Source organism: Syngnathus leptorhynchus, chromosome 2, assembly GCF_054491065.1.
Source record: "Syngnathus leptorhynchus isolate UIUO chromosome 2, UIUO_Slep, whole genome shotgun sequence".
NCBI classification, from domain to species: Eukaryota; Metazoa; Chordata; class Actinopteri; order Syngnathiformes; family Syngnathidae; genus Syngnathus; species Syngnathus leptorhynchus.
The window spans coordinates 14,523,110-14,540,064 of NC_141196.1; the positions used below are offsets into that span (position 1 = coordinate 14,523,110).

Consider the following 16,955-nt stretch of genomic DNA (forward strand, 5'->3'; position numbering starts at 1 on the left):
ATAGATAGATAGATAGATAGATAGATAGATAGATAGATAGATAGATAGAGAGATAGAGAGATAGAGAGATAGAGAGATGGTGTGCTTGAGAATGTCACCAAGCAGATTCCTTGTCCTCTATTAATGACAGCCACTAATCCCTTGATGTGATTAGCCCTCTCTCACTCTTTATCCCCATGCTCCTTCCATCCTTAAACACTCCTCTTATTCACGTGCCTACCATGGCAGAGCTCAGCTGCTCCAATCCCCTAAACTGATCCAAGACTTCCACTGTGTTCTGCTGCCAAGCTGATGGAGATCTTCCAGTTTGACGATTTTCCATAGCGGAACTCGCCTCTGGGCAGGTGTATAAAAAGCAATGGCGTTAGCAGAGAGGATGCAAACAAATTTAAAGAGATTAGGAGCCATGTTCAAAGCACTGACACTTAATGCTCTCTGAATGAGAGGTGACATGTGATATGAATCGTACAAGCTGTGTGGTTCAGGAGGTTCAAACGTTTATTGAAATGTCTGCGAGCACACAGGATTATGAGAATGCAAAGAGATGCAGCAACCGAGCCATTATAGTTATTTCTGTCCCCAATGACAGGTTGCCAAATGATTTTTTTCTCCAGTATTTGATCAACTCACTAGATCAACGTGAACTCTGGCGGGTTTCTATGGAAACTTCTCAGGAAGGTTAAAATTTGCCACTCGACTCAAGATGTGCTCAATAATAACCATGCGATAAATCTGATTACGGCTGTCAATCTAAATATTGCATTCTGCATTCATCGGCACTTTGTGTGACGGCTTTGCTCGAACAAGCGGAAAGATTCAGAACACAAAAACAAGTTGAAACACAAGTGCTTAAATCGCCAATGACAATTCCACCAAAATATACCCAAATAAACCTTTTGGGTTAGTTTGACATTGTTACATGGGATCTGGGAATACGCCTTCACGTTTCAGCTCAGTCAACAAGCTTTTAATGGGTCACTTCTCACTAAGCGTGCTTTATGTCACCGGAGATACTGGTCATTTACCATCAACTAAAATGGTCATATTGTACGTATGTATGTATTTTTAGCTTTGGAAAGAATAATCCTCCCACGTTCGCTCTCACGATATTGTGTTCCAAATGAACAGAGTGTATTCTAATCCGGAATTTGTTCCACAGAGGAAAATAATCATACAGAAAATAAGAATACAGTGTAGGTATTTCACAACCAGACAAAATTTAAACCTATGCACCCCGCAGATGCCTCGATAAAGTCACAACACTGCTCTTGGTTTACTTGGTCTACTTGTTGTCTCCATGGTAACTGTTACTGTATGTCTGACCTTCGAATATGAGCACTGCCTTCCATCTCACCAAGGTGGGGTAATCAGATCACATCACACACAAATGCAATGTCAGATCGTCACAAATGACATCCTTGGAGGTGATTTTTAGCCTGCTTTTCCACGGCACTCGTCTCCATTTTTTTTTTTAAACTCTGTTACTCTGCTCTTGCTGTGACTTACTCTCACTTGCACATTGACAAGCTATGGCTCTAATAGGATGAAATGTTCCCTTTGAGCTGTCTCAGGCAGTGGGTGGGGTGGGGGGGGTGGGGGGGGTTGCTTGGCAAGACTTGAATCAATTAGTGCTTCTTTCATCACCAAAGGAGCCAATGGCTGCTCATGGTTTGACAAACTGCATCCGTGTCTCGTCACATTTTGGTTCCACCTCACCTCCTATTTATTTTAAGCGCTGATGCTGTCATCTGCTCTATGAAGGGCCAACATCTGGCAGCTCCTTGCATTCATCGTGGTCTGCAGACCAGCCCCTCCTGTGGAGCTCAGACTTTGGTGTGTGTGGTACCGTTCAGTCTCCACTTCCTGAGTGCTGGTGCCTTGATGTGGTCAGAAAGTTGGTATATGATTTATTGCAGTACTAACATTACGTCGGTCGCTAATGCTGCCATTGTTCTGGCCATACACATTCTACCCCCTCCCTCAATCTCCCACCTGTGGTGTTATGCTGCAGCCCTAACCCAGCATCGTTGACACTGCATTACCTGATTCTCAGTATATGGTAACTCCGCACTTATGGGGTTGCCACGTGCTTCTTGAGCAAAGTCGAACCATGACACAAATGTATTGAAATTGAGATGGAATTACAAGTCGACGGATGTCAGATGTAAATTTGCATCCATTGTGTGTTCTCATCGTTCCAATTAGCAAACCAGTAATGGAACTAAAATCATAATTTTATATAAAAGATTGGTACCATCCTCGTACACGGCATGAGGGGATTTATTTAACTGGCCTTGGCAAATGTTTATACGCTGTAATAGTGTAAATTCTTGCTGTGAAAATGTCATGGCACTTTGATATATTTATGACATTTTCACATATTTATTGAATTATACATAAATGTTACAAGTACTTGTTTATTATATTCATTTGTATTGATTGAAAACATTTAGGTTTGACATTTAAAGATGAATATGAGACAATAATTCTGCATTTATATGAAATACCTCTTTTTATTTGAACCCAACACTCATCTGAGAAAAAGTCTTGGATCCTATGACTGGCAGCTTTGTTGTTGTCCTATTAATTTGATCATAAATAAATCTGAGTGCAAATACTTAGTTTCAGATTTGGGTTTTTTCTGTGAGGACATTTTTACTGGTTAGAAGCGTAACCAATATGGAAACCTGAAAGTTTTCTACTGATACAAAAAAAAAGTAAGAATAATTAGCTAGCTGAGGGAAGATGGAAAATCAATCAGAGACATAGCTCTAAAATCAGTCAAACAACAATTTGGAAAGTGCTGAAGAAGAAAGAAGCTTCTGTGCACAAAGAGTTTCTGGGAAAGTCTCACTAAACATCATTGAAAATTAAAGTTGTGCTTCCATTCCAGATGACAATACGTGGAAATAAAGATTGAAAAGCTCATTTGTCCTATATTAGTATTTTTATGTCAAATGTTTTTCATCTAAACAAAAAATAAAGGAATTGGACAGTTTTGATCAAATCAATAAAGCCCACATCTCATGATGACCTAAAACTTATGCATATTACTGGTATTTGATTTTGACAGCGGAGCAAATTAAAAAATGATTAACTTCTTGGAAAAAATCATTTTCGTGTTGTTAATTGTTGACATAATCACGGTTTCTTGTGTCGTATACTAGGGGAAGCACACGGAGGTTCTAGGTACACAAAAAATATACATCATAGATATATTATATGCATAAAAAAATCAAAGAAAGCTCATCAGTCATGTAACCATTCCCATCCACATCTACCACTGACAATTTTTTTTTTCTTATTCAAGAGCCACGGAGAGCAATTAACAATGTTTGAAGAGATAAATAAAAGCAGAGTTGTTGACAAAAAAAAGTCTATTGTTGATGCAAAAGCACTGTGACGGTTAAAAGAAAAGATGTAGCATCTTACAGGTCGCAACCTACTTGACTTTGTTATACAAGCAAGATTTATATCGTCAACTGCATCTGTCCTGGAGGGATAATATAAGATGGGGTTTTTTTTTACCCATGAATCTCAATCTTCTTCCAAATATAGTCATGTACAAATATTGTGCCATGTGGTAAGAGCAGAAAAACGGTACTTGCAATCACTCCCATGTTCCCTCATTGTTGGGTGATCCTGGCAGACTACTATCCCAAATCTATCACATATCATATTCTCTCCTCCAATTTAGAGATTTACTAGACAGATGGATGGAAATCGAGTTTGGCTACAGTAGCTCCTCAAGAGGATGATGGTACACTGATGATGGCTTAGATGCAACACACTTTATTGTGGGGCCCTAACGCCCTCTGCTGGCACTTGGATACAGCAAGATAGGAGTTTATGACACGCAGCGTTGCAAATGATCATTTTAAATGGAGAAGCAACCTTTGACCCCAATGATCACATACAAATGACACCTTCTCATACATCCCACCTTTCACAGTCAGCAGTTTCAAAATGTAAGTATATCAAGAAAATGAAAAATCCTTATCGCCTTTCTTTGTGTGTTTCATATTTTAAAACACCATATTTCAGTGATACCTTTGTCACTGCAGTTGGAAGTGTACAACTCACTTTATTTTCGAATCCAGGTAGTAGCCTATACAACAGACAAAATCATTTCAACAAAAACAATGTGTTAACTGTATTTTTTTAGTCTGACGCTGACAAAATGTCTCTATTGCTGTATTTCATGTTGACACGGTTTAAAGGAGCATATCTCACAGCTCCTGCATGGACTCAGAGCCTCGATAAAGTATTGCTCCGCGGCTCAACCACCTGTGGAGGAGAATGCATAAGTCAAACTTGCCTTTGGGGAATGCATGTAGTGACAAGGATGCAGACACTCACAGGCTAAGGTTGCCTTTTTTCACTTTTATCCCTGTGAGGGCACACATGGTGGACAGTTAAGAAAAAGGAGCTTGAGGGATCTGAAGCATCACACTCTCACTTACGTCTCAGGTGCCACGTTGTCACTAAGGCAACAATCAACAACAACACCAGCACGAGTGGAACGACGATGGCAGCAAGGTGACCACTTCCACCTTCCTCAGAGCTTGTCTAGAAGACAAATGTTGAAAGAAAAATATATGTTCTTCACTTATCTGTTTCCTCTAGAGGGCACTGCAATGCCGTGCTGTTAGACTTGGCTTTAGTTGGACAAGAAACATATGATTAAAAAATTGGACTCGGACTGGTATAGCAGCCATACGTTGGTCTGGCCCACCGGGAAACTTCCTCAATGCTGCAGATGGTGTAAAAAGGAAACATGCTTACTCATACTTACTGCGGCACGAGTATTAATGGTTGCGGTTATGGAGAAAACATCCTGCTGATGATCTGCAAGCCGCAAAGGAAATTACAGAGCATATTATGGGATTGAAGTTGCTATGAATTAACGATATGCATTTTTTATTTTTGCATGGAAAAGTTGAAAAAAAATGACTTGTCATGGGAACTATTTGCATTTGACATTTACATTCATGTGAGGATTTTGATACAGTATATGGTTTTAACATTTCCCCTCACAATTATACTATTTTTCGTTACGCTCCAGTACGGCCCAAAATTCCTTTTCTATGGAAGAGGTCAATTTTTGCATGATTCAGTCTAACTAAGAAGGGAGTGGTAGTTTTTTTTTTTTTATTATGATAGAGAAACTCTTATTCCACATGGGTATTATATAACATTGTCGGAAAATGTCACACTGTCACCTGTATCTCCAGTCGTGAAGGTGAGGATGTTGCTGGTTTTACTAGTACCCAGACTGCTCTTGGCAAACATACGGATGTTGTACGTGGAGGGGTTTATCTCGATAATGGTGGCCTCTGTCTGATTTGGGCTAAAGTCCACTACTGTCTTTTTAAAATCCCACGAGCCTGTGGTTGTTGGAACAGAAGTCAATTTTGAAATCAATGGACAAAAACAGTCAATATTTATTTTATTGAGATTGTTTGCGTCATTTTACTGATTAGACTGTTTCTTACCATTCAATGCTTTATACTCAAGGAAATACCCGGTAATTGGGGCATCTCCCTCATACCCAGGAGTCCAAGAGAGAGAAACTGTGTTGTCTCTCACCTCCTTCAACTCAACAACAGGGGGATCTGGAGGCACTGAGAAAGAGACAGGTGCCCAAAAGCATATTTTAGCTTGATTTACATTACTCTGGATGATCATGAATTCTATTTCCTGCCATAGTGGTAAATGCTGTACTTGAGGAAAAACCTGTAGGACTTTGGTCCGATGCTGTACTGGCAATAAACACATCTGGAGTTGTGACATCTGTGAACACAAAATAAGCAGGAGCGATAAAAAAAGAAAGATATTTACGGCGTGCTTGGAATTACTTGAAAAGGTTAACCATCTGATATTTTTGTATCACAATACATGAATTTCAATTTCAAATACAGGATGATTTACTATGGACATAATTGTTACATTAATAATAGTGATTTAAAAAGAATATACTCATCTACTTTTCCATTACAATTTGTCTTTTTGGTTGACAAAGGAAAAGGTTTGCTGCCATTTTCTTTTTCATTTTTAATTGTTGTTTGTTTGTTTGTTTGTTTGTTTGTTTGTTTGTTTGTTTGTTTGTTTTCTTAACTGAGTATATGTTATTTGTACCTGAGAGGACTCTTGTGGTGTCTACCATTCGCCATGTACTGGTGAAGAGCGTTTTGATTGTTGCCTGGGTGGTAGTTTGGAGAGCTGACACAAACAAACAAATACACACACACGCACGCACACACACACACACGAAAGTCAAAACTCTTACTATATTATACAGTTTCACTGAACATAGGAAAATAATTTACATAATTGACAATATTTACCTAATTTCTATGCAGTATTAAAAAGCATTTGAATTGTTCTGATGTAATAGTCTATTTTACGAGTTTGTAAATTTGGGGTTTTCATTTGTTATGATCATCAAAATACCGTGACATATTTTACTATGGGCAATATTCTCCACCTCACAACAATGATGTTTGCAAACTGAGCAATGATTGGTTTTTACCTTAGCCCTGAGCACAAGTGATTTGATTTTCATTCAACAGCAAGCGGCAAAATAAATTTTTAAAGCTGTCAATCGCACTTGTAAAATAATTAAGTTATCAAATTAAGTTGAGACAAAATAGGAACTTTTTAATGAGGAAAATTTATAAGCATCTCTAATGAATTTTCACGTTTGTGCTATTTTTTTCTAGCGGATTTCAATGTCATTCACAAGTCTAAGGAAACCCAGCCTCAGAATTAACTGAATCACACTTTTTGGGTGTTTGCTCACTTATTACCAGTTCCCACAGTGGGTGGATCAGATCAGTGTGGATGGGAGAATATACGTGGCGTAGTACATATAAAAAGTGCGTAAGACCTGACGCATACAAAAGGTGAAAAGGAGACTATATGCATGCGGCATGTTTATGAGTCTCGCTTTTTTTAATTTAACTACTGCAATACTTTTCCACGATACGTTTTAAGATGCACCTGTCGTATAAAGTGCTGGGATTGCATGAAATAAATCAGTGATGTACATTTATATTTTTTGAATTAATTCTATAATAACTCACTCTCAGCCAAAGTGGAGCATAGGGGCGCACTGGAAGCCGGTCCTATTCCTGCGTTGGTCTCGGCCTGTATGATGACACCATACTTGGTGGAAGGCCTCAATCCACTCAGTATGAGGCTCTCTTGTTGTCGTGTAGCCGTGACACGTTGGCGCTGCCACCATTTGAAATGTCGACCAACAGGGTCGTATTCTCTGTAGCTGATGCTGTAACTTCGAATAACTCCATTTCTCAGGTCGGCTCTAGGAGGCTATATTGTTAACACAACCATAATCGTTATTAACAAGTTTCTATGTTAAAAGTCCCTCCAGAGTGAAAATAAATGGCATCTAAATTCGACACGCAATAGTGTGTTGATAAAAACAATTCAAATATGAGTCAGCAAGTACTGTATGTAAAATGAAGCTTTCAAATTGGGAAAAATTAAGCCGTTGTCTCTGCTCTCAATTGCATGTCCACTAAAGTGTGAAACTGCCTTGCTGAAAAATGGATGCTACTCAGGCTTATCATTTTCATCGTGCTTTCATGTTACATGTTACAGCAATGGAAAAATATCCCTCAATGTGTTTAGGAGTTTATTATTGATCAAATATTTTATGCATAAATAATGACAGCTAGAACAAAAAATAAGAAAATTAAACCAATACATGATTTTGTAACCCCCAAAATGTATGTATATACTTTCAAAACAGGTAGTTTCATTTTGTTGACGATAAATCAACCACATTATCAACTAACAAACTATGGTTTGTCTTTTAAAAATAGTGATTGTACCATTCTAAAAAAAACGGCTTAATTTTTTTTTTCTTTTACAAAAAAAACCACCTTTTTTTGTTGAGGGATTTTGGTATGGTCTTAAATAAACTGTCAAAAGTAACTTTACCTTCCAAGATACTCTGATGCTTGTAGACGAGAACGCTTGTAGATGCATGTCTAAGGGTGGGCCATCTGGTGCTGAGCAGCAAAGAAATGAAAGCATAACAGTCATTAAATAGAAGAAAGTCTCAGTTGAATAAATCAAAAATGTACAACTTCTTACTTTACCTGCTTCCTCTGTGATGACTGTGAGAACATTGCTGGTATCACTCATGCCCTGACTGTTGACCGCAAACATGCGAAGGTTGTAATTCTTAGCCGGCTGCAAGTCCACCAGAGTGACCTGAGTCAGGTTTGGATTTGACATGTGAGTTGTCACTGCAGCATCCCATTGATCTGTTTGACAAGGTAGGGGGGGGGGGCGTTTGAAACTAGACACTGTCCTAACAATATTTCGAGATATGCTCCGGAGATTTGTAGTACCCTCTTTGCTCTTGAGGTCAATCCTATAGGACGTGATGGGTCTTCCACCGTCAAACACATGAGACCAGCGGACGGTGACAGTTCTGTCCCTGACCTCCCGAATCGCCACCTTTAGAGAATCGGGCCGTGCTAAAAAGGTAGAATTGCTATTAGGTATGCAATCATAATGAAGTTGCTGTTATTTCAGCTTGTGATGAGCAACACTGCACACGTTTCCTGAGAGTTTCTTTGACAAAAGTACTCCTCAAGCATGGTTGAAAGTCAAGGGTGGGAAGAAACTGAGGACAAATATTTAATCATTGTACATTTTCCTTAATCTTTACTGTAAGAATGAATTTTCTGTTTTATTTTTACTCCCTAAAAACGAAAACGGTTATCTGTGGCCTACGTTTTATTCCTTACTCGGAGTTCTTTGCTTAACTACACTGGACTCTGAGAAGCTAGATATTATATCATACAAAATATTTAAAATATTTTTATTTTTTGTACTTAAATCTTAGTCAGCACTTTTTATTTTTCTTTACTTGGGTAAAGGAGTTAAACCATTGTGTATTTCATGCGGTTATGGGTTTTCTTTGAGTTTTTTCTTGCTCATTTGTGATGTTTAGACCAGATGATGTCATTGATGTCTGTGAGCTGCGAAGCCCTTTGAGACTCATTTGTGATCAAGGTTTATATAAAAAAATGTAACTTTAACAACATCTTTGACTAGAACAGTACCTTTGTGCTTGTATCAGCATATAGAGCGTGAGTACTTTTGCCACCTCACCTCACAATAGAAAATACAGTCTTGGGTCTCACCTGGTACCACCGTCAAGGTCATCTGATGTTTGCGATCATTGAACCAGCCTGGGATTTCCACACGGCAGCCGTACACACCCGAGTCGCTCTCCACAAGCTGTCTGATTGTCAGCGACACGTCGCCCTCCACAATGTTACCCATGAGTAAGTAGCGCTCGGATAGTCTGCTGGTTACCAATGTTCCGTCCGTCTTGATGACTTCGTTGGCACAGCCCCTGTTAGGGATCGGCCCTCGACCCCAGCACACTGACAGCTTGCCATGGTAGCGAGCATCGTACTTGCACGTTAAGGTAATCTCTGCCCCAACTTGAACCTCCAAGCAGTATACGCTGCACTCTGCAAAGGCAAAAAAAAAAGACATTGAAACACTGTAAATGCAAACCAATACTGACAGGCCTTTCAACTCTCTTACCTAGAAGAAGGCAGAGGATGCAAAACAAATGGAAGTATCTACTAACAAAATAAGTCATGGTAACGTCTGCTGAGGAACTTCATTCACCTGCTGCTGGAGATCAAACTGGATCACAGAGAGGTTGCAGATTTGACAAGTTTCCACGTCACATGATGGGGTCCATGATGTGCTCACACAAACAGTTCTGCAGGCCAAGGTGGGATGTGCAAGACGTCTGCTTCCTTCTTTGCGGTTTTGGTTCCTTCCTTTTCAAGTGACAAGCAGTTTCACGATGATGAATAGACGGAATTGAGTTCGTCAACAAACTTTAGAACAGCGTTAATGTGTTTGACTGTCATCAGTGGTAACAAATGAAACATTCCCAACTCAGAAATCAGTCAATCTTGAAATATGAGTTACAAATTTCAGCAATGCATTACTGCTCCATGGGCAGTGATCCATCTCGAAAATGCCAGTTGACACCTTCTGGAAATTATAAATGAAAGTCTATTTTGGAATAGGAATGTTTTACTTCATTTTTGCACAAACACAGGAAACATGATGTTCCAGATCACCCTTTCAAAAACACCCCTTTTATAGTATTGGAAGAAAAAGGATGAGATTGTTGCTTCAAAAAAAGAAACTGTATTCTTCCATTCATTTTTTTTACTGCCTACCCTAACTCTTTGGGGTCACAGTGTTATGTGAATGATGTTAAACCTTAAGCAGACATGAGACGGGACAGAAAAATTAGAAATAAACCGAAATAGGAACGTCCATGTAAGCAGACAATTCCAATACAGCCTGTTGGCTGTCAGCCTTGTCGTGTCTGCCTATTTCACCTTCGGCCAAGTCAGTAAACGCACATGAACAGATAGTCATCATCGAGCTGCCTCAGGCAACAGATGGCCGCCAGACATCGACATCTTGCAGAGTAATAATACAATAGAAGAGGGGAGAGAAACTGAGTCAACTTTTTCTCACTCAAACTTGAGGTTATATATATAAAACTAAATACATTTCGTGTGTGCAATGGCATATTACTTTTTAAACACACAAGAAGCTGGAGACTTTTGACATCAGGCAAGAGGCAAACTTAATTCCAGACTGGTTGTCTGTCAACCATGTTAAGAGACAGACAACATTCCCAGCTCAAATTCACAAAGCTGCAACTGAACCTGCTGCCTGCATGGGAGTCAGGTGAGTTATAACTATTACAGTATCAGCAACGCTAATCAATCTGATATAAATAGAATGTTGTTCAGGGGCAATCGGCTGAGTGTGAATTTTGGTCAGCTGGAACTTTAGTAACCTCGCTATAGTATTCTCTCTTCCCAAAAGTAACAGACATAACAAGGACAAATGCATTAGCAAGACAGACTTCTTACCACCAGTCGTTGGAGGGTAACAAGAAGTCATTGAGTGGGATTTCTCTCCCAAAGGGCTGCAACAACAACTACGCTTTGTGAAAAACATATGTAGGCTAAATGAGAAGTGAGATGATGAGAAAAAACATTAGAGAAAAGAGGTGTGGTTTATTGTCTGTTTTATGAAGACATTTCAACCTCCACAGCAAATTTCTCATGTTTGCTATAAAAGGGAGATGATCTACATCCGTCATTAATAGCGTATAATTCACAGTTTATGGGGAAATCATGAGAAATCATATAACTTTATTTTGCAAATGACACTGGAATGACTCAGCGCAAATTGCTGAATGAAGCAGTGATTACTGAATTTAACTGAAAGGAATAAAAACAATATTAAGGCAATATAGTACACATATTTACTGTATATAGCATTAATACAGCGGCGTAAGTACAGTAGGAAGTTCCACAACAGTTCATGCAAGGACATATGTTACAAAAGATTGAATTTCAAATCCACACAACGGTTTTTCCCCGGTTAAGTAATCCCCAAGGAGTCTTAATGGACTTTCCCAGCTTTCTCCCAATGCCTCATCTTCATGCAGTCCTCCATTCTTCCAGGAGATTTCTGAGTCCTGTTGTCACGGCCATCTAACGTCGTCCGCGTGAATGTGATAAATATGAAAGAAAAAAAAAAAGATACTGACCCAAGTCAGTTGAGAAGGACGTTTTACAACAGGGCGAAGTTTTGCTTGGCCAGTGTCGGATGCTCAGGGCAATTTGAGCAGATGTGATGTCATGATCAAGCAGCCACGAATTGTTGGGCCCCTCTCGTCTCTTCAGGCGAAGAGAATGCCACGGGCTTTTTTTGCTGTCTGGTTAAAAGTCTGGCCCACACTCAAGGAGGAAACTCATAGTTTTGTAGTTGGTTAAATGTAGCGTATGTCAGTCCTGGCACTTTTCTGTCACACATTACATCTTACTTTAGATACTTTAGATTAAAATGTATTTTTAAACAGTAATTACAGCAAGGGCAGTGAAGAGCAAAAGCAAGTGAATTCAGATAATTTCATACACATTCTCCATCGTTGAGGTTTTTAGGGGTTTAAGTGGCCGAGGTCGTTTCTCTGCTGTGAGAAAATAAACACGGGAATTTGTCAGGTTAGTTTAATGAGCTGAACTTCATCTGAAAGACAGCATACGATTCACAAGATACTTACAGGCAATAAAGATTGTGATTATAAGCACAGTAAGGTAAACTATTGCTGCAATTCTGCAAATGTTACCCACTCCTTGGAACGCTACGAGTGTATCCTGCAATGAAAGTAAACCTCTTTATTGGAGGAAACAGTAAAAAGCAATTCAATGCAATAAACATGTACACATGTACCATCTATGCTCACCAATTGCGCAATGGCTGTTTTTGTGTCCTTGTAAAGATTAAACATTTTCAGTTGTAAGGGAGTGTATGATGTGCGCTACAATATTTAGTCTCCTTGATCTTGCCCAGTCGTTTGACCTAAAAGGCTCAAAACAAAAAAATCATACCTGAGCTTTGCTTTTCTTGTTTGATCTTGAATCTTCGCCTTCTGCGTGTTCGAACACACCTAATTCTGAATTGGCTTGATATGAATATAATAGAAGACTTTTAAGGATCAGTGTTGGTTTTAACGAAATTATTTTGACTTACTAAACTCACCTTGATGCCTTCCAGCTGTCACTGGCAGACTGAGCTGAACAATTGGTTGTTCCAAAGATGCTGTAGAAATAGAAAACAACAAGAAAAGATGACTCAGCTGCAGGATATTGATTTGTAGGCCCTAAAATCAAAGGAACACAGCAGAACAAAAGCCAACAAGAAACCAATGAAAACGTGTAAAAGCATATTTAATAATCACTTCATTGGTCCTGTATGTGAAAAAATATAGGACATAATATGTCAGCTGTAGAAGAAGAAATGTTCAGAAAGATAGGCTAATCCAAAAAATGAAAATTATAAAGATCGAAGTTTAAAAGAATGATTATTGATAAGTACTGTAAAAATGAGTACTAATAATGATATAATTATATATATAATTACATAAATACACGCACACACACATACCGTTTGTAGTAATGTTAGGGAAATTAGCACTTTTTTGTCCACTGCTAGAGTAAGGATAACGGCAAGAATGATGACGCAACAGACAATGCTTAAACGGGAAAAAAGCCACATGTTCACCTTCTTCTATGGCCAAGTGTATGTTGACTTTATAGTCATTGAACCACCCTGGCAGCTCGACCCTGCAGCTATACACCCCAGCATCACCGGGTTGAGCATTCAGGATAGTCAGGGACACGTCTCCATCACTGAGGCGGCCCAGCAGCTGGTATCTAGACTTGCTGATGAAGCGCACTACCCCATCTTTGGCGTAGACAATGCTGTCTGAGCATCCTAAAATAGAGAGCTCTCCCCAACCCCAACAGAAGCTCAACAGTCCATAAGCTTGGGCGTCGTAGGCACAGGGCGACGTGACATTTTGTCCAACGTAACCACTGACTTTGAGGGCGTCGGAGCAAACTGCAAAGGATGAGCACAGATCTGAAATGTGAACCACTCACAATGCACCCACTCGGAGCTAGAAAAAGCACCCGATATTGACTTACCTTGGCTCAGGACGGACAGGAATAAATAACAAATACCACGCATGTGTAGGCTTTTCTATCTCAGCTGTACACTGAAATGAGATGACCTATCTTCCCCTGCACAACGGCATGATGTCTCGTGCATTTTTAACTTCCCTTTCGTGACATTAAGGAAGGGAAACCTGTAGACTTAGATAAGCCTCTGACTTCGCTTGAGATCAACAATAAAAACATGTAGTATCATTAAATTCAAATAAAGCAAAGAACCTGGCAGATACTTTTGTTGTGTTTTTTTTGGGAGGGGGGGACCTTGATGACTACTGTTGATTTCCCATGTCAAAAGTACAAATAAAGCTATTGACTTAAACACAGAAAGGTTGGCAACACATAGTATCGATTAAATTCCATTTCAAATGTTTTCTCTTCGCAAGAAATAAATTATAATAGCGTTAATTTACAAATAAGATGAGGATGTATTGGAGTCAGTTGAAATATTTTTTCTTAACAAGAACAAAAATGTATCCCTGTTTACATTTTTACTAAAGCTGACTGACTGGTAAAATTTATAACTTCCTGTCTTCTTTTTTTACTTGTTTTTCTTCAGTAATATTAACAACCCCAATGCATTAATCTGTGTTTTCTTTGCTGATGTTTCAGGGTGAGCATGAATTTTTCTAGTTACTCTGAATTTCCTTCCTTGGATTTCTCTCCTTGCCTCCAACTGCAGACCAGAAAACTCTAAGTTTAAAATGACACAACAGTAAATGGAGGGAAATAAAGTCATCAGATATTCATGTGAAAGCAATTTAAAATTAGGTCTTTCTCCATATTGAAATGTGTCTAGGGACTTCTGAGTGTGGACAAGAAAATGTGTACAGAAGTCAACTTTTACCTCAGGGAGCTTTTGGCATCATGCTTTTGATAAACGACTTGTGCTTCGTGGTCTGACATTGTTTAAGAGTCCATAGAAGTAGGGCCAGATCCCAATGTCATCGTGTCACTGGATCAACAATTGCTTGTTTTTTTGCAGAAGCAAACCACCACTGGTGTCTCAGTTTAACCTCCAGCCTCTGCTGTGAACTTTGCTCTCATTGAAGGGGAGTTTTGTTTACGTTTATTTCCTGTCCAGTGCAAAATCTGAGCTGCTGTTAGACCACTGTAGAGATAAATCTTGTGCTCCCAAGCGAAAGTGTCTCACTAATCAATGCCTGAGCAACTTCTGCTGATTTGTGTTAAAACAGGGAGCAAACATAGAAGAAGAAGTGAGAATCCAAAGGTCAGAGTCTGAGTTTATTTTTGCATTGGAGGAGGTGGAGTCGTGCGCTTCCGCATTCAGGCGAATACATAATGCTTGCTGAATTCAGTTTAGTCTGCAAAGGTGAGGAAAGGAAAAAAAAAGACCAGATATTGTGAACATGCTTAGCTGCCAACGACTTTCTTCAATATGCAGTTCTCCTGATACGTTAGTCGGCTGGGAAAAGGCCCAAACATCCTGCCAAAAGGATTGTCACTTGCCTTCACTTGAACCGTACGCACTTATCATACCACACATCAGGACAACCTTGAATAGGATAACATTGTTTAATGGGACACTTAAGATGTGCTTGACCCAACATTTCTATGTATTGTGATGTCAACACAGGAAAAGGTCATTGTTCTGAGCACCCCAAATGGCTAACAGCAGACACTTCCCCAATTTAAATATTTAGACCTACTAACAATAGAGACGTCACAGGAGGACTCTTTACAGCACAACGGAAAAAAATCCCATAATTTATTATTGAAAATTTCAAGGACTTAAAAAATATTATGGTTTGCTCATCTTGATCTGCCTGCCCGCTACCCTCCTGCGAAGGATGGCACATTAGTCCGTCGGATTAGTAGATCTCTAAAGAAACCAGCAGAAGCGACTTACTCTGACTTCTGAATCATTCGTTCTTTGTTATTTGGCCTGATGTGACGGCAGGTTAATTGCATTGCAGTAGATGCTATTGAAAACAATTCCAAAAGCCACATTGGGTGTGGTCAAAAAGTCAGCAGTCATTTTTTGTTTTCCCATTTAAAGAAAAGCATCTTCAAAGTGCTCACTTACGAATCAAGCATACTCTTGGATAGCACTTTTGTATCTTTCAGATACTGTCTCCTCATTCAGCTCCTGATGAGGTAGAATCGGGATCAACTCGGCCTTGTGTATCTTGCCCAAGGAGACTAGGACATGGTCACAAGGGCTCACGGTCGACCCCACAACCTTCGGGTTGAGAGACAACCACTCTACCAGACGACTATCCACGCTATGCTGACCAAAGCGCAATCTATTTCCACTTTAATGTGTGTTCGTGTGTGTACGCGTGCGTGTGCATGCGTGTGTGTGTTTGTGTGTGTGCACACATGTATACAGCACAAGCCCTTTCCAGACTTCTTACTTCCCAGTCATCCCTCCAGGGATTGTGTTAGAATATCTCCCGCTTTGCTCCTATTAATATCCCTCTGGGGAATACCAGAACGCTTGGGGAGTTTGGGAGCGGAAACACCTCACTCCTGGAAAAGAGAGCTGGATAAGGGTGGGAAATAAAAATTGGACCGAGACTGAATGCATGGAAATAATACTTTGGGAAGACTTGTTCACTCTACGTGGATTTCAATGTCCAAGATGAATAATATTATATGATTTTTTGTTATTTGTACTTTTAGTTTGAAAGATGAAGGCAGAGATGGTTTAGCGGGGTAAAACACTTACTCATGGTACCAGTGTTAAGCAAAGAGGACCTTTTGTGACGTCTAACGGTAAATGGTTGTTCGATACCAGAATTCCACCAAATCAATTTCCGAAGAAAAACAAAATCAGGCACAGGCCTTTTATTTCTTACAAAAACCTCTGGAGATGTCGTATTCAGCCATCATCGCCTGCACCTCTGGAAAATCTGGCATCAAGACTGCTGAAATTGTTGATATTACTAAAAGGATGCTCAAGACTAAGATGGTACCTTAGTGTTTAACTGATTCTTCTGGTTTTTATTTATTAATTTTGATACAGTATTGTATCAGTTCATTTTTTATTCCTCTTATCTACTCACCAATTTATTCATTCATCAGGTTTATTCATATATAGCTCCACTTCCTTTACCGTCTCTCCTATCATCCTGCGATAAAAGGTGAATAATTCCAGTGTCACCTCATTGGAGCCTCCACGTTGACACGTGTTTGGTTCGACTCTGGGGATGTCAGCCTGCGGATTCCCTGGACCGCACATTGTGTGGAGTTTACACTGGTCTAACCAGGCTGGGTGGTTTCTGTGGCAACATCTCCTGTGGTTGCAGACTGTGCCACCTCTCAATGTGGATTGCTTCCCCTCGATGGATTTATGCACTTGGATTATCTTTGCCTTTCCAT

At 39.6% G+C, this 16,955-nt stretch overlaps 2 protein-coding genes across 5 annotated transcripts; both read right to left on the minus strand.

Annotated features, from left to right (window-relative positions):
• Window positions 1-2,504: 2,504 nt before the first annotated feature.
• Window positions 2,505-9,728, minus strand: LOC147060918 (cell adhesion molecule Dscam1-like). 2 transcript variants are annotated; one of them, XM_085905026.1, is made up of 14 exons: window positions 9,595-9,728; window positions 9,183-9,518; window positions 8,382-8,510; window positions 8,127-8,294; window positions 7,966-8,036; window positions 7,086-7,332; window positions 6,139-6,222; window positions 5,737-5,793; window positions 5,496-5,624; window positions 5,223-5,387; window positions 4,796-4,848; window positions 4,464-4,569; window positions 4,360-4,390; window positions 2,505-4,287 (listed from the first exon to the last, which is right to left on the minus strand). In XM_085905026.1, exons 1-14 carry the CDS (start codon window positions 9,650-9,652, stop codon window positions 4,230-4,232), a joined length of 1,692 nt encoding a protein of 563 aa, XP_085761152.1. In that variant the 5' UTR covers window positions 9,653-9,728; the 3' UTR covers window positions 2,505-4,229. The 2 variants fall into 2 exon arrangements, with proteins under 2 accessions (XP_085761152.1, XP_085761151.1); XM_085905025.1 differs by having other exon boundaries at window positions 5,725-5,793.
• A 1,446-nt stretch (window positions 9,729-11,174) lies between these two features.
• LOC147060919 (hepatitis A virus cellular receptor 1 homolog) lies at window positions 11,175-13,702 on the minus strand. Of its 3 annotated transcripts, none has more exons than XM_085905478.1 (6): window positions 13,587-13,702; window positions 13,162-13,500; window positions 12,640-12,699; window positions 12,489-12,562; window positions 12,161-12,254; window positions 11,175-12,067 (listed from the first exon to the last, which is right to left on the minus strand). In XM_085905478.1, coding segments are annotated over exons 1-6 (612 nt in total). In that variant the 5' UTR covers window positions 13,630-13,702; the 3' UTR covers window positions 11,175-12,065. The 3 variants fall into 3 exon arrangements, with proteins under 3 accessions (XP_085761604.1, XP_085761603.1, XP_085761605.1); XM_085905477.1 differs by having other exon boundaries at window positions 11,175-12,070; XM_085905479.1 differs by lacking the exon at window positions 12,161-12,254 and having other exon boundaries at window positions 11,175-11,591.
• Window positions 13,703-16,955: the final 3,253 nt, after the last annotated feature.